The sequence below is a fragment of the Daucus carota genome, chromosome 3, assembly GCF_001625215.2.
Source record: "Daucus carota subsp. sativus chromosome 3, DH1 v3.0, whole genome shotgun sequence".
Lineage (NCBI taxonomy): Eukaryota > Viridiplantae > Streptophyta > Magnoliopsida > Apiales > Apiaceae > Daucus > Daucus carota.
The window spans coordinates 55,216,711-55,234,323 of NC_030383.2; the positions used below are offsets into that span (position 1 = coordinate 55,216,711).

General features: G+C 35.2%; 1 protein-coding gene across 2 annotated transcripts; it reads left to right on the forward strand.

The window, feature by feature from the left end:
- Nucleotides 1-3,908: 3,908 nt before the first annotated feature.
- On the forward strand, nt 3,909-16,584 carry LOC108214021 (clathrin heavy chain 1). 2 transcript variants are annotated; one of them, XM_064089481.1, is made up of 30 exons: nt 3,909-4,230; nt 4,537-4,741; nt 5,499-5,587; nt 5,675-5,753; nt 5,863-5,990; nt 6,546-6,644; nt 6,778-6,886; nt 7,225-7,304; nt 7,410-7,637; nt 7,723-7,792; nt 8,296-8,408; nt 9,250-9,447; nt 9,560-9,676; nt 9,783-9,842; nt 10,544-10,630; nt 10,847-10,930; nt 11,011-11,145; nt 11,229-11,291; nt 11,370-11,474; nt 11,581-11,693; nt 11,784-12,036; nt 12,114-12,250; nt 12,324-12,602; nt 12,691-13,693; nt 13,832-14,317; nt 14,407-14,577; nt 14,665-14,850; nt 15,002-15,124; nt 15,575-15,685; nt 16,070-16,584. In XM_064089481.1, exons 1-30 carry the CDS (start codon nt 4,186-4,188, stop codon nt 16,223-16,225), a joined length of 5,112 nt encoding a protein of 1,703 aa, XP_063945551.1. In that variant the 5' UTR covers nt 3,909-4,185; the 3' UTR covers nt 16,226-16,584. The 2 variants fall into 2 exon arrangements, with proteins under 2 accessions (XP_063945551.1, XP_063945549.1); XM_064089479.1 differs by having other exon boundaries at nt 11,229-11,474.
- Nucleotides 16,585-17,613: the final 1,029 nt, after the last annotated feature.

Sequence of the window (17,613 nt, forward strand, 5' to 3'; positions counted from 1 at the left end):
TGACTTGCGGCTAAACCCATTAAATATAGTAAAATTTATTAAGGATCCCACTTGAAATTTATTCAGGAATCCACTCAGCCTATTAGGTATAAGCCCAACAAATTAAACACAGTCTATGTAAAATAACATCAACTTAAATTAGAGTGAAAAAAGAAAGAATTGAACAAATTAAACTACCTCCCTGACTCAATGACTCCCTCTATGTGCTTTGAACTATGCCTCTTGCTTGGCTGCTTCAAGTGTTAAAAATCGAAAGCCTCTTAAGCACTCCTTTCTCTTGTAGTCTTCTTCCATTCTTACTTTGGATCTATAACTTTTTAAGTAAGCAATATTTGAATTTTGTATTTATCTATCTTTTTTTTTTTTTAAATCAAACATATGATGTCTTATTGTTAATCGATATTGTGTTGTATTATTAGTCTGCTAGTTGCTTAAATGATTGTTTATTAATTTGTTCGATTTTTTTTTCATAATTAGATTGTTTAATTAGTTAATTGATTAATTTAAATTTATATGTTTGTTTTATGGATTTTAAAAATAGAAAGATATTTTAAAAGAAAATTATCCTCGACGTCGGAACCATCTCATAATGATAGTAATGTTGAAACTGTTATCAATGCATCCTCGAGAGAAATGTCAATGTGTCTCAATCTCGTTCAACTCCTTCGATGTCCAAATTAATTGCTTTCGACGAACTTCCTTTGGATCCACATGATAGAAAAAGAATTTTAGACTATCATTCAAACCAAAAAGATGATTTAGATGGGCATATATACTTAGATGGTATTGTAGACTGGAAGGGTTTATATATCCAACAACCTCAATGATTTAAAAATTATTATTAGTTGGAGTATAGTGTTAAAGTTAATTGAGACTAGTGTGCAGATTAAACATTTCAGCACTCATATCTTCAATAGGTTTCTTGCACTCACCAACAGTCATATCAAGTCCGACAAGTGATGGTACCTGACTTGAGGAGCTTGATGCCTCATCACCTGAGTTTGCCATCAGAGCAAGATTCACCATCTGCTCGCTCTCTTCTTCATCAGTTTCTTCCCAGCACGTGCCTTCAGCAACATATGCTATTCCTTGACCTTTCTTGCCTTGACCACCAGACTTTTTGTCTCTTCTTCTGAATTGCTTTGGCTTTTTGCACTCTCTAGCAAAGTGTCCAAGCTCTCCACAGTTGAAGCACTTAAACTTTGATCTATCCACCATCCCAGATTTGTATCCACCACCTTCCACCAGTATCCTTGCTTGAACCAGTCTTGTTGAATCTTGAGTATTGACCCTGAGTTCTAAATGGTTTGTTCTTCTTGAACTTAAAGTTTTTGAACTTCCTTGCCATAAACGCGATGTCAGGGTTGTCCATACTTTCCATTTCCTCGAGGGTGTAGAACTCATCCTCCTCATCATCTTCCAGTTACATAACAACCTTGTCATTTTCATCTTCTACCTCCTCAATTTTTAGAGTGGGTTGTTGAATCTGCTGGAAGACATGATTAGATTCGCCTTGCTGACTGATTCTAGGATCATGAGCGATTAAAGCATTAGACATGTTAGCCATCTTGTTCTTTAATCCAAACTGGATGGCTCCTTTTTAAAAGTATTCTAATTCATAAGACTTTAGAACACCATATAATGTTTCTAGAGAAACATTGTTGAGATTCCTTCCTTCTCGGATAGCTGTCACTCTGCTTTCCAAATGATTTGGTAGAGTGAGTAAGAACTTCAGATTAATGACTTCCTTCTTGTCATAGTTCTAAGTAGTCTTGTCCACTAACTTCCGGCTTATAACGGTACCTGTTCTCGTACATGAAGCTTTCATAATGCCTAAATGGCAATTCATTTACTCAAAATATGATGAAAAGTGACTTCCTTATACCGGCATGATCATATTTGGAAGTATAAAATGTTATTTCAGATGATTTCGCATCGTTTAGTTGAAGTTAAATTTGTGTTTGATTTTCTTATCCGTGTTTAATTAGACATTTATCCACGTGCACATAAAGCGTTGTTGTGCATCATGTACTACCATATTTAGTTGACAACGAACATATTTGTCACACTGCTCACCTCTGGTTCGTCTTCACAACGATGTCCATATACGACCAACAACGAGATCTTTTCTTTGGTATGCATTTTTTTATTAGATTAATGAATATTAAGACTATTAGCTTTCTTTTTTCTTAAAATCTCTTGTTATTCAAATTGTTCAAATGACACTTTATCCTCATTAATTAATATCGTTAGTTCACGGTTAGTCACAAAGACTTTCATCACACAGACATCTTGTCAATTCAAATAATTTCAAAGATATTTTTTTTACACATAACGTTGTTATAAATCTGCAATATCATTAAAAATAGTTTCATTTTCAACAATAATTATACAATTAGTAAATATCAATCAGAGGGCCGCGCTCAAGAGAGAACAGTCCTTAAAATGGAACCATAGAATCACTAAGGTTTTGCTGCACAACCCTAAATTTTAAATAGATTTGTAGAATCTAAATCTAAATACATGTTTTTTCATATATTTTCAACGTTGTGTGTGTTCAAAAATAATTTTAAAATATAATATATAGATATTGACATTTTTTGCATGTGAAGTTCTGCTGCCGAACCCTAACTAATACTAGAAATAAGGTAAGTGTTCTATGGATCTCTCTCTAACGGTCCTCTCTTAAACATGACCCATCAATCCGATATAGAACTCAACAAATGGAAAGATAATAGTCATTCTACGAGATTCAAGACAAATCTAAAAATATAATGAAATTTCATTTCATACATTACATGACAAATATAAAGTATAGTAAAATTACTAAATAAAAATTATGTATACATCACACCATATTTTTAGCAGTTCTCCTAATTAATCATTCTCTTAATTCTTAAACCTATTATGAATAATCTGTTCGAATAATATTTTTAATTCAATGATATGAAGTTTTTTCGTCACAAATTATAAGTTTTTTATTGGCATAAAAGAATTAGATAGTATTAAATTTACAATAATCAGATAATATCAGTCTTGTAAAAAGCGGGAACCATACTTAATCGGTGAAGTCACAGAACAAGGATTAATCAGAGATTAATGGAATTAATCGGGGATTAATTGGATTGAACGTTGATTAATAGGATATTTAATCTGTTCAGCGAGTTACGGAAAATGGATAAGCGGTGATTATTCGTGATTAATTACCGAATTTTAGAATAAAGAATAATATTAATTTTTTTTATTTTCAAAGATTACACATCATTATGTCATATATAGTGTCTTAACGACAATATATCAAAAAGTTATTACTAAATTCAATAGTATAATGTTTATTATTTAACGAATTAAATATATAATGAAAAATTTCAAATCTTCAATTTTATATACTCGGCCGATTAATATTTGATATTTATTTTATTAGCTTTGTAAAAATATTTGATCTATAATTTTTTTACAAATACAGCTTATAACTCTAAATCAACTCTTATTCAAATCACTTAACTATCCAACCATGCTCACATTTGATATGTATTTAACAAACGAGCTATATATCAATCATAATATCATCCATAAACTGCTCATTTTGATGAATCAAAATATTTTTCTTTCACTCTAAATTCAATTATTAGTATTACTATATTTAAATATACCGTATCGTTCTAGTACAATCATAATTTTTTTTTTTAAAGACAACCTTTAATTGACTAACTGAATTAAAGAGGTAAATTAAGTTTTTTATTGTCGCAACTTTTCTTTATTTTCAAAAAAAAAAATCTTATGGCAATACTTAAGTTTTAAGTATGAGTGTATAACCAATTAGCTGTACCCCACTCAACCGAATATTAGCCTCGTTTTCGCTTTTGAATTTTCCGTTTAACATCCTGGTTTGAGGTATCTGATAATTTAATTTAAATATTCTGTGCTACACAATTTTCTCTACGTAATATAATTATATATATCATTCTCTTCTCTTCTCCCAGTTTCATTTTCCAGCGCACACTCTCTCTCTAGATCTCTCGCTCACTCTCTCTCTCTAAAACTTCCTCTCGAGGGAGCGAAAGAGCTTTTAACGAATCTCAATTACAAATCGCCTACACATACACCTATACACACAGATAGGCGTGCGTATCTGTGTCTATAATCTCGTCTCTCTCGCAGATCTGATCTCGCGCCTCGTTCACCATGGCGGCCGCGAACGCTCCGATCACTATGAAGGAGGCGCTTACGGTAAATTTGATATCGCATTTGAGCTTAATTTGATTCGTACATACATGTTTTGTATCGATTTTTATTGTTTGAATGTTGTGTTTGGTTAATTGACTCGTGATTCGGATTGTTACGAGTGTTTGTGATGTTGATTTCGTGTTTAATTGTGGTTTTAGATCTGTTTGGTGTGGTTCGTATCAGATCTGTGGCGTGTGTATAGTTTAATTGTGTTGCGAGATTGATAGATTGATGTGAATTGTTGTGTGTGAATACAAGTTCTGCTTTGTGGTTAGTGTTGTGAGAAGTTTGTTTAATTTGATGTTGCAGTTGCCTAGTATTGGGATCAATGCACAATTCATTACCTTTACGAATGTTACCATGGAATCAGAGAAGTATATATGTGTTCGGGAGACTGCACCACAGAACAGTGTTGTGATTATTGATATGAGCATGCCATCGCAGCCTTTGAGGAGGCCTATTACTGCCGATTCGGCTCTCATGAATCCGAATTCGAGAATTCTTGCTTTGAAAGGTAACTTTATATTTTTTATTTACGTGAAAGATTGTTCTATTTTTAAATGTTGTTATCTTCGCGCCATAATGGTGCATCTTGATGTCTCTGTCGTGTGTATGTTTTGAAAGGTATTTTTAGATTTGTAGTTTCTGCGTTTTTCAAATATTGTTGTTTACTTCGCGCCATAATGGTGCACCATTATATCTCTGTCTTCTGTATGGTTTAAAAGGTATCCTTAGATTTGTTGTTCTCGCGAAAGATTATTTTTTAAGAATTCGTAGATCTTTTGCCGCAATAACGGCGCATCTTTTTTATCTTTATTACCCTTATTACGTGCATGGATAGTTGCAATGTTGTTATTTGAATTATTGACTTAACATTGTTTGCCTTCTAGTAACCTCATGAAATTGGTCCGCATTTCATATTTTAAATCTAATACTTATCTTTTTTTTGAAAAGAATCTTTCTTTAATATTCAGTGATTGTTATGTATTACTCGACTTCTATTAAATTCAGCTGCGAGAAACTTCAATTTGGAAGCATGACGTAGTGTCATAGCCGGTGCTTTTGCTGCTGCAGTATACAGATACAATATAATTTTTTGCAACTAACTAAATTAATTTACTACTATATTCATTTGTTAAGAACTGAATTAGTAAATTTAACTTGTATATGCCCTTCTATATCAAACTATAGCATGTTCATCATACTATTGCCATGGTATTTTGTTTTCTTGTCACGAAATTCTAACTAGTAAATTTGATATCTTTTTGAAGCTTCACTTCCTGGAACTACTCAGGACCACCTACAAATATTTAACATTGAGCTGAAAGCAAAGATCAAGTCATATCAAATGCCGGAGCAGGTATTATTTATACATGTTACTGTAAATTTATTGTTTTTGGTTGGCAAATTACTTTTGGGTATTGATAATTTTTTGCCTTTGAATTAGGTGGTCTTTTGGAAGTGGATCACACCCAAGTTGTTGGGTTTGGTCACTCAAGCATCTGTTTATCATTGGTCGATTGAAGGTATGATGCCAACTTCGGTACTAAAGCTAGCATCTATAGCAGATCTGTTTAATGGGTTTCTCGTTTGTCATTGATTCAAATCTGAAAACAATTTTTTGTATTCATGTAGGCGAGTCCGATCCTGTAAAGATGTTTGATAGAACAGCTAACTTATCCAACAATCAGATCATAAATTATAGATGTGATCCTTCAGAGAAATGGTTGGTTCTGATTGGAATTGCTCCTGGCTCACCTGATGTATGTACCTATAGCTCTCAATTACTTGATACCTTAAATTCTTGCAATTGTGTTATCTTATGTATTGTGGGAAGTAGTATATAAGATTACTAATATGACACTGATTTGGTTCAATTAGGTATTTTAATGATCTTGTTATCGTCACAGGATAAATAATTTAGGGATTAACACTCTGTGTTTACCCCAGGTGGGGGTGGGGTTTAATCCAAACATAATTGTTTTTAATAAGTCAGTCTTGGTCTCCTTTGGTTTAATAATTGGGATAAACTAATTGGTTTGGTCTGATTATGTTAATGTAAGATTGTAAGTGCTCATATATAACTATCCACATTGTTGCAACATACAAATCTGTTTACATGTAGTTTCCTGAGCTTAATTTGAAGTATAGTTAATATAGGAACTACTAATTGAATGGAATTTATTTAACTTATTTTGAAAGTATAGTAATATAGAAAATATTATTTGAATGGAAGAACTTATGCTGAAAGGGTAGTTTGTAATTGTTTCCTTTATACAATTTTCGTTTCTAACATTCGGTTCTCTTAATGTTAACAGAGGCCCCAATTGGTAAAGGGCAACATGCAACTTTTTTCTGTGGATCAGCAGCGCAGTCAAGCTCTTGAAGCACATGCAGCCTCATTTGCTTCATTTAAGGTCCGGTTGTAGTTTAATTTGGCATATGAGTTATTCTTTGAACTGGCAATTGAGCTTGTTGCTATTATAGCCTGTTTTGCTCTTTCACTGAGTTCTTTTTCTATATCTTATTTACCTTTTAATTTTGATTCAGGTTCAAGGGAATGAGAATCCTTCAATTCTCATTTCTTTTGCTACAAAAAGCTCTAATGCTGGACAGATTACATCAAAGTTGCATGTTATTGAGCTCGGTGCTCAGCCAGGTACTGTGTTTTTTCTCAAAATACTTCTGCAGATGCATGTTGTGAATCTGACTTACTTTAAAAAGTGAGGGTGGTATGTGAGCATGGCTATATGCAAAAGTTGTACAGAAACTGTAGTATCATACATCTCAGCGGGTTAATATATTTGGACTGTATTCTATCCTCTGGGCAATTGTATGCTATGTGTATTAATTTTTTTCATAGTTCTACTTCAGTTTCATTATTGAGTTCTATTTTGTTTTAGAACTCCTAAATGTTCATATCAATTTAATTGTTCTAGTGCTATAATATTAGGGGCACTGATGCTCTTTCTGCTTGAACCATGTTGGCTTATATAGGAAAAGTGGCTTTTACAAAGAAACAAGCAGACCTGTTCTTTCCTCCTGATTTTAACGACGATTTTCCAGTTGCTATGCAGGTCATAATTCTTTCTGTTGCCATATCAACATCTTAATTTGGTGCTTAACATCAGTAGTTCATTGGATTATGAGTTCACCTATCATGAAATGTTGTGGTTTTGCAGATATCCCATAAATACAGTTTAATCTATGTGATCACCAAGTTGGGACTTCTATTCGTTTATGACCTTGAGACAGCAACTGCAGTCTACAGAAATAGGATCAGCCCAGACCCAATTTTCTTGACATCAGAAGCTTCGTCTGCTGGGGGTTTTTATGCCATCAATAGACGAGGTCAAGTTTTGCTTGCTACTGTAAATGAGGCTACTATTGTCCCGTTTGTCAGTGGCCAAGTAAGTTTTGTATAAGCTTTTCAGTATTTATGTTTTAATATTATAATGGTTACTTATTCAGCAACTTATACTATGTTTATTGCAGTTGAATAATCTTGAGCTTGCTGTCAATCTTGCTAAAAGAGGAAACCTACCTGGTGCAGAGAACTTGGCAAGTTTATTATCTTTTACCTCTCCTGTAGAAAGAAATATTTGGTATTTTATCTATATTTGTGGATTTCTGGTATAAACTTAATTAGATTCGGTTATCATAATTATGCTGCAGGGCAGGCCCTCAGTTAAAAGGCCTTTTTCGAATTTATTCTGGGGGCCCTACTGTATTTTCTTCATAAACCTAATAAACTATATGTACTATGAAAATTTTGGTGAATAGGTTGGTCTTTTTTTGTTTCACATATATGTGGGCTTTTAATCTTGGGCAGCTCTTCAAATCTGTAAGTGTGTTATAAAAGACAAATATGGAGACCATATGTGCATGTACCTATGTGCAAGGAAACTAAAAATCTGATATGAGATTGGCCATCCACAGAAAATTTTGAACCGCACTTTAAACAATTCAGTTTTTAGGGTGAACTAATTGTAATTTATAAATGTTTCAAGTGACTGAGTTATTTGTGTGTTTGACTCTTTGTACCTGTTTGTTTGTATTTATAGGTAGTTCAGCGTTTCCAAGAGTTATTTGCTCAAACGAAGTACAAGGAGGCTGCTGAGCTAGCTGCAGAATCTCCTCAAGGAATACTCCGTACCCCTGACACAGTTGCCAAATTTCAGGTACTTATGTTTATGTTTTAAGTGTAGTGGACCTAAATACATTTAAGGGGGTCGCTGTTTGCGCATCATTGATTTGAAGTTCAGATCTCATGCTCATTACTGTCATGTTTGTTTGGACATTAGATCTGCTATTTACTCCTGTCTCTTGATTTCTCTTAAATAGGATTTGGAAGTTTGTTATATGTTTAAAGTATTTGTGTAACCATTTAACTTAAAAATATGTGATTGTATTGGATCTTAATTCCACTTCCTGTACAGTGATTTGGAAGTAATTATCTTGAATTCTACTACATAATATATACCAATACATCTGTTTTTTAAAGTATACGACCGGCTACCGCAGTATATTTCTGCATTTTTGATATTTTCGTCTTTTTAATCTTGTATAAAATTAGCTTTACATGTGATATAAAATTGGATGTGCATGTAACTTCATTTACTGTTGGTTCGAATTTTTTATGAAATAGAAACTAGTGTTCGTATAATTTGGGGGGGGGGGGGGGCTAATCTTCTAAACAGAAGTGAAAATTACTAGTCTTAGATTCTGTACAATTACAACAAGAAATAATTTTATAAGATAATATAAGATTCTGTAGACTTATATAATCATTTTCAGCTCTTATCTTCTGTATAGATGGAAAATAATAAGCAAGGATGCATTTTTTATTTTCTTTTTGATATTAAGACATTGTGAATATATGTCTGTTTGCTACATGTCTCTGCTAAGATCAGAAATGTCTGAAATCAGTCGCTATACATTTTTTCATTATCATGTGATTTGATTTCTCTATGGAAGTTTTGCAATGCACGAGATGGAAGTAAATGGTTGTCTTGTTTGCAGAGTGTTCCTGTACAAGCTGGACAGACCCCACCTCTGCTACAGTACTTTGGGACTCTACTAACAAAGGGAAAGCTAAATTCATTCGAGTCCATAGAACTTTCTCGCCTTGTTGTGAATCAAAATAAGAAAAATCTTTTGGAGAATTGGTTGGCGGAGGACAAGCTTGAATGTAGCGAGGAACTTGGGGATCTTGTAAAGGTGAATTTTTCGATGGTGGCATGTAAATTATATTTCTGCAGCTCTAATTGTATTGCTGTCTTTTAATTACTTTTTGTTTCTTTCTGACTCTTAATGAATGTTTGTCTTGTAGACTGTTGATAATGATCTTGCCTTGAAAATATATATCAAAGCAAGAGCAACCCCAAAAGTTGTTGCTGCTTTTGCTGAAAGAAGAGAATTTGACAAAATTCTTATATACTCCAAGCAGGTTTGTCACTTGATTTATTTAGTTCTGTGATTGATTATCTATTAATGATAATTTTGATGCCTTTTCCTTTCCTTCAAAGTGACATGTCTTACTTATCTTGGAACAGGTCGGCTATACACCTGATTATCTGTTCCTTCTGCAAACAATCCTTAGATCAGATCCCCAGGTATGCTATATACAAAAATTGTTGAATATCTAATTTGCCAATCCGTATGTACTATATTAAAATTTTCCCCTTGATCGGTGAATGAATCCCTGACCTTATATGTCAAATTTGTTGTTTCTGAACTCCTAAAGTACACACTTGGGATCCGCAAGTCTATATACTGCCAAAACATTTATGTTGGTGCACTTAGTTTTCTATTCTATTTTTATATGAACATCATCTTATTTCTTATCCCACAAGAGGTCACATTGGACAGAGGTGATATCCCCCCCCCCCCCCCCCCCCCCCCCTCTCTCAAAATAGCGTTCTACAGTAGTGCACATAGTCCTAGATCTTTGCTGTCTGTATATTCATTGTGTTTGTTTCCACAACCTCCCTTTGCAGTGATGGTATCATCTGCCTATCAACCGTCATTTCCTAACCTCTGGAAACGTTTTTGGCTGACCTAGTCTAAACTTTTGTGTATTGGTTTGATAGAGTGTGTGAAAGCCTGAGCCCAAAGTTTTATATGGGCTGTCATGGTTCATGTCTTAAAATATTATTTTTGTTATCACTAATTACTTAAGGTTGTAAAGTTACATGACATCATACTCATGACTAGGTAACTACTAACTAGTGACCAGACTTGATAAATTTGTCGGTATAAAAGTTTTTTTTTCTAATTTTTTTAATTATGATTGTTATGCCTATGCTTGTTTCAGGGAGCTGTTAATTTTGCACTTATGATGTCCCAGATGGAGGGAGGTTGTCCAGTTGATTACAACACTATAACCGATCTTTTTCTTCAGGTAAGTGTTTTTAACTATGGTTAGTTGAATATTATCTCGCAAAAATTCCTTTGCATAGAACATATTTGTGTGTATAGAGCATGGTGATATTACTGTTAAATATCCTATAATATTCATTACTCATTTTAACTTCAGATAGTTCACAAGGCAGTGTATTCTGGAGTACATTATATAAAAATATTAAAATTTTTTATAACTCCATTTTAATACTTCCAGAGGAACCTGATCCGGGAGGCAACAGCATTTTTGTTGGACGTCTTGAAGCCAAATTTGCCAGAACATGCTTTCCTGCAAACTAAGGTGATGGTTTATGAATGAAGTGGAATTTTCTGTGCTTATATGATCTTACTTCCGCATCATATAGTTTCTTTTTTATGTAGGTTCTGGAAATAAACCTTGTTACCTTCCCGAATGTTGCTGATGCTATTTTGGCAAATGGCATGTTTAGCCATTATGATCGTCCTCGGATTGCCCAACTTTGTGAAAAAGCTGGTCTTTATGTTAGAGCTCTTCAGGTGTGAGAATTGTCTACTGTTTGTGGGTCTTTTGTTGTGTTTTAGCGCTCTGTTTATAATTTTTGATATAATCTTTGTAACAGCATTACGCGGAGTTACCTGATATCAAACGTGTTATTGTCAATACCCATGCTATTGAGCCACAGGTTTGTCTTTCATTCACGTGCTTGTGCTTGCTATCATCTTCTCGTGATTTGTCCTTAGAATATATCTCTTTGTTTCAGTCCCTTGTGGAATTCTTTGGGACCTTATCAAAAGAATGGGCTTTAGAGTGCATGAAGGACCTTTTACTTGTCAATCTGAGAGGCAACCTTCAAATTATTGTCCAGGTAAGAAAAATAATTGTAACGCATCATTGTGGCTGTCTATGCTTCTTTTGTTGCTTGCTTAATTTATTGCACATTTCTAGTCTAAGAACAAATTTACTCGCTGCAGGTTGCTAAAGAATATTCCGAGCAATTGGGAGTTGAAGCTTGTATTAAACTGTTTGAGCAATTTAAGTCGTACGAGGGGTTGTACTTCTTCCTTGGGTCCTATCTGAGCTCCAGGTGAAATCTGAGTTCTACTTTCTTTTAAAAAATTCCGTACTAAAGTGTCTTTATATTGAACTATATAAAAACTAATTGTTATAATTTCAGTGAGGATCCTGAGATTCACTTCAAGTACATTGAAGCAGCTGCTAAGACTGGACAAATTAAGGAAGTTGAGCGTGTGACACGAGAATCAAATTTCTATGATGCGGAAAAAACAAAGAACTTTCTAATGGAAGCGAAACTTCCAGACGCACGACCACTGATTAATGTTTGTGATCGCTTTGGTTTCGTTCCAGATCTTACACACTACCTATATACAAACAATATGCTTCGGTATATTGAAGGTTATGTGCAGAAGGTAAAACTTTGACCAAGCACCTTTGACCAATTATTCTTCAAAACTTCATCTGCTTATGCTTATATTATTAAATCTAGGTCAATCCCGGAAATGCTCCTTTGGTTGTTGGGCAATTGCTAGATGATGAGTGTCCTGAAGATTTCATTAAAGGTCTGATCCTATCTGTTCGATCTCTACTTCCAGTTGAACCCCTGGTTGATGAGTGTGAGAAAAGGTATGATCATAAACTTCCCGCCATTTTCATTGCTACTTTTGCAGTTTGCATTCTCATAGTTGATGTTTTGCAGGAATCGCCTTCGTTTACTTACTCAGTTCTTGGAGCATCTTGTGAGTGAAGGAAGTCAAGATGTACATGTTCACAATGCTCTTGGTAAAATCATCATAGATAGCAACAACAACCCAGAACACTTCCTCACTACCAACCCGTATTACGATTCACGCGTGGTTGGAAAATACTGTGAGAAGCGTGACCCTACACTTGCTGTGGTTGCTTACCGGAGAGGTCAATGTGATGATGAATTGATTAATGTTACGAACAAGAACTCTTTGTTCAAATTGCAGGCCAGGTTTGTAACTTCAGTTCTAATGTCTGTAATGAACATAGTACTTATTCAGTAAAGTTGTATGCTTAAAACCCATTCTTTTTCATCTTAGGTATGTTGTCGAAAGGATGGATGGAGATCTCTGGGACAAAGTTCTTAATCCTGAAAATGAATACAGAAGACAGCTCATTGATCAAGTTGTTTCTACTGCTCTTCCTGAAAGCAAGAGCCCTGAGCAAGTATCTGCCGCTGTCAAAGCTTTCATGACTGCTGATCTTCCTCATGAGCTCATTGAGCTGCTGGAAAAGATAGTGCTTCAGAATTCTGCATTCAGTGGCAACTTTAATCTGCAGAACTTGCTTATCTTAACTGCTATTAAGGCTGATCCATCTAGGGTAATGGACTACATTAATAGGCTGGATAATTTTGATGGACCTGCCGTTGGGGAGGTGGCAGTGGAAGCCCAGTTGTATGAAGAGGCTTTTGCAATTTTTAAGAAGTTTAACTTGAATGTCCAAGCTGTCAACGTACTACTGGATAATATTCAAAATATTGCACGTGCTGTAGAGTTTGCTTTCCGCGTTGAAGAAGATGCTGTTTGGAGCCAGGTGGGTAAAGCTCAGCTGAGGGATGGTTTAGTGAGTGATGCGATTGAGTCATTTATTCGTGCTGATGATGCTACTCAATTTCTGGAAGTTATTCATGCTGCTGAGGATGGGGATGTATATAATGACTTAGTAAGATACCTTTTGATGGTTAGGCAGAAGACAAAAGAGCCCAGGGTGGACAGTGAACTCATTTATGCCTATGCAAAGATTGATAGACTTGGTGATATTGAAGAGTTTATTCTCATGCCAAATGTTGCTAACCTGCATAATGTTGGAGATCGGTTGTATGATGAAGCCTTGTATGAAGCAGCAAAGATTATCTATGCATTTATTTCGAACTGGGCCAAGTTGGCCGTAACTCTTGTCAAACTAAAACAATTTCAAGGTGCTGTTGATGCTGCTCGGAAAGCAAATAGCTCAAAGACATGGAAAGAAGTTTGTTTTGCTTGTGTTGATGCAGAAGAGTTCCGTTTGGCCCAGATTTGTGGGCTCAATATTATTGTCCAGGTGACTGTTCTCTACCAAATTACTTACCTTTTGCAGTTCTTTTAGTTTAAATGCTCCATGCTGGTATTCTTTATGATGATTATAGAGCTTTCTATGAGAACCCAGTCCATGTTATTAATGTTATTATTTCTTTTGTAGGTCGACGACTTAGAAGAGGTCAGTGAATATTATCAGAACAGAGGATGCTTCAATGAACTGATCTCTCTTATGGAGAGTGGTTTAGGGTTGGAACGTGCTCATATGGGGATTTTCACTGAGTTGGGGGTCCTTTATGCTAGATATCGCCATGAGAAGCTCATGGAACATATTAAACTATTTTCTACCCGTCTCAACATCCCCAAGCTTATTCGAGCTTGCGATGAACAACAACATTGGAAAGAGCTTGTGTATTTGTATATTCAATATGATGAATTTGACAATGCTGCTTCGACTGTTATGAATCATTCTCCAGACGCTTGGGATCACATGCAATTCAAAGATATTGCAGTAAAAGTAGCAAATGTAGAGCTTTATTACAAGGCTGTCCACTTCTACTTACAAGAGCATCCGGATCTCATCAATGACATGCTCAATGTTCTTGCACTTCGAGTGGACCATACACGTGTGGTGGACATAATGCGGAAGGTCCAAACATATTCGCCATCTGCTACATTGTAGAGTTTTGAGTTTGTAGTTTGCTTTTCTAATGTTTGCTTTTACTTAATGGGTTTCAGGCTGGTTATCTGCATCTTGTGAAGCCGTACATGGTAGCTGTTCAGAGCAATGATATTTCTGCAGTGAATGAGGCTCTAAATGAAATCTATGTTGAGGAGGAAGACTATGAAAGGTTGAGGGAGTCAATTGACTTGCATGATAACTTCGATCAGATCGGCCTTGCCCAGAAGGTGAGATTTAACTGCATATCTCTTTTGCTTATTATATTAACTTCCAGAGTATTCCAATTTTGAACCTGTCTTAATTTTGTTGAGCAGATTGAGAAGCATGAACTTCTCGAGATGAGACGTGTAGCTGCTTACATTTATAAAAAGGCTGGAAGGTGGAAGCAGTCAATTGCGCTTTCTAAGAAAGACAATCTTTACAAAGATGCCATGGAGACTGCTTCACAATCTGGAGATCGTGAACTTGCCGAGGACTTGCTTGTATATTTCATTGAGCAGGTAAATTTTATCATAATGTTACAGTTCAGAACTTTTAAGGAGAGATGCTTTCGCGAAATCATCTGTCGTTTTTGTATCCATCTGTGTAGCAGCTTGTTAGATATTATTATTTGAGTTTTCTGCTAGTAATACTTTCTTAATGTCCGTGCAGGGAAAGAAGGAATGTTTTGCATCTTGCCTTTTCGTTTGTTACGACTTGATTCGTGCAGATGTCGCTCTTGAACTCGCTTGGATGAATAACATGATTGACTTTGCATTCCCGTACCTATTGCAGGTGATTTTTTTTCTTATATGTTACTCGAACTGGTTTATGAATTTGGAGGAATGACCTCTTGGGAAATAGTGAGCTTTGTTGTTTCATGTGTGGTGTCATTCAATCTCTAGCTTCAGTCTGCTCTTGTTTGGCGTAAAATATTCTTTTTTTAAAAGTTTAGCAAGCAAATTAAGTTTGTAAAATACTGTTCCAGCTTCTTGAGGTGCTGATATTTACTCTACTTCCTTTGGGATCTTTTCTTTTTTATGCACAATATTACTACAGACTAATTTAACCTCAAAGTAACAGGCATTTGAGAAGTAGGAAAATATTTTCCAAATAATCAGGGCCTCAAAGGCTATGATTACCTAGATCTTTAGGTGTCCCTTTCTCAGTGAGATTTATGGTAGTAGATCTACAAATTCACTTGTTATTTTAACTATGCAACTGATTTTGGCTTCTTTGGTGCAGTTTATACGTGAATACACAGGCAAAGTTGATGAACTAATCAAGGACAAAATAGAGGCAGCAAATGAAATGAAGGCTAAAGAAAGTGAAGAGAAGGATGTGATTAAGCAACAGGTATCGTTTAATCTCCTGCTTATTTTGCAAATAAATGGCTCTCCATCTTATTAGTACTGAATGGAAATGGATTTTAATATTTATAGTTTTATACTTTATCTTCTGAGCTTGAAATGGGATAATATTATGAAACATAAAAATATACATGTATCTGAGAACTTTGAAAAAGGGTGAGAAATTGTGAGTTTTGGCCCACTGCTTTCTGCTATGTATCAGAGTTTAGGACTTGCAATGCACCATCAATTAAATATAATAGGTATCACCATTTAATTGTTTTAATTTTTTTTGCTGATATTTTGTCAATTATTCTCCATTTCAGAAAGTCAGTTTATTATTAATATATAATAATTTGCTGAATATGTTATGAACCTTTCCTTTTTGCAGAATATGTATGCACAGTTGTTGCCTCTTGCTTTACCTGCACCGCCGGGTATGGGAGGAGCTGGAATGTCAGGTTATGGCCAGCCACCACCACCAGGTATGGGTGGAATGGGGATGCCTCCAATGCCCCCATACGGCATGCCACCAATGGGATATTGATTACTGTAGTCGGAATTTGCAAGTGATTAGACATTGCACAGAGTACAAGGAAACTCTAGCATTTATAATCCCCAGTGTTCGGTGCGGCACCTAATGTTCATTTATTTTCCTTCTCTCTCGTGATAGTGTTTTCATTGGTCAAGGCATATAGGTCTCTGGTAATAACATCGTTTTACTTATGGCTGTCAATAGTTTGGATATAGATGTCTCTTTGTAATATTCTTTCCTAGTTGAGCCGATTTTTTGCAGCATTTAGGTGGCGAGTTGAGGATAATCTTGTGTTGTATCAAAAGGATTGATTATGCAATATGCAACAATTTGTATTTGGTTTATGATCATCATTTAGACGTTTTGTTTTCTGCTGATTGTTTATTTTTTCAACTTGGTTTCTCGAGGTCAAATTCTTATGCAGATGGATTACTACCGGGAATCATAATAGGTAGGGATTTCCAATGTCTGATTGAATGAGAATGCATTGTTCAATATATTGATCATAAATGTAGATAAGATAAATTTAGGGAAATGTTGGTTGGGATCTTAAGGAGTAAGTTCTATCTTATCCCCAGTTGCAATGGGGAACAAAGGATGAAGTACAATCGATTCTTCCATATAAGTGGTTCTCGCTTCTCCTTGTTCCTGTTTCTAACTCTTCCCTGGGTAGTTCCCAATGTTTGGCACTTTCCATACTTCATGGGTGCAACATCAACAAATTCCCCCAAGATTTATGACCATATTATGTTAACGTCAAGTTACAACCCAAGATCTATGACCGTATTATGTTAAGACCATATTATGTTAACTGTTCGTATTTCGTTCTGTTCGTATTTCGTTCATTTCAAGATTTATGACCATATTATGTTAACGTCATTTTTTTATGGTTTTTCCGCTTCTCACAGCTGCTCTTTCCAGTATAATTTGGGCAAAGCATTCACTCTCCGTTCCATGATTCACAAGATCCATGGATAGATTTTTTTTAGCCAGTGAACATTGTCTATGCTAAACAGAACTCGTTTGGATACAGAGAACGACCAGCGGGAGTAGGTAGTTTCTTGTTAGAAGTGTTGAAAAACCATGTTTGTTAGACTCATAGGACTGGGTGAACGAAGGGAAGTAGAGATAGACACTGATTGAGTTAACGATGTTGATTCATAAAGCAATCAACCCATTCCGGCATTCCCCTCCAGCCAGGTATAAGCCTGCACCAGCAGCCAGATTAGGAGACCTTAAAGACCGGGCATATAAGATAAGGGCTAGAGCAGAGGATAGAAAGGACACTGTCAGGGGCGAAGTCCTAGAACCTAGCGGCAAAACATTTTTTAAATCATTTTTCAATCAGTTTAGTATGTCATTCTATTTCATGGTGTTATATTTTGTTTCAGGGATGAAGT

Excerpts from the sequence above, each read along its gene's own strand:
- LOC108214021 (XM_064089479.1), top strand. The coding sequence starts at position 4,186 with ATGGCGGCCGCGAACGCTCCGATCACTATGAAGGAGGCGCTTACG. Across the intron at positions 6,645-6,777 it reads CCTCATTTGCTTCATTTAAG|GTTCAAGGGAATGAGAATCC; the intron begins GTCCGGTTGTAG and ends ATTTTGATTCAG. Across the intron at positions 12,251-12,323 it reads GTTGATGAGTGTGAGAAAAG|GAATCGCCTTCGTTTACTTA; the intron begins GTATGATCATAA and ends GATGTTTTGCAG.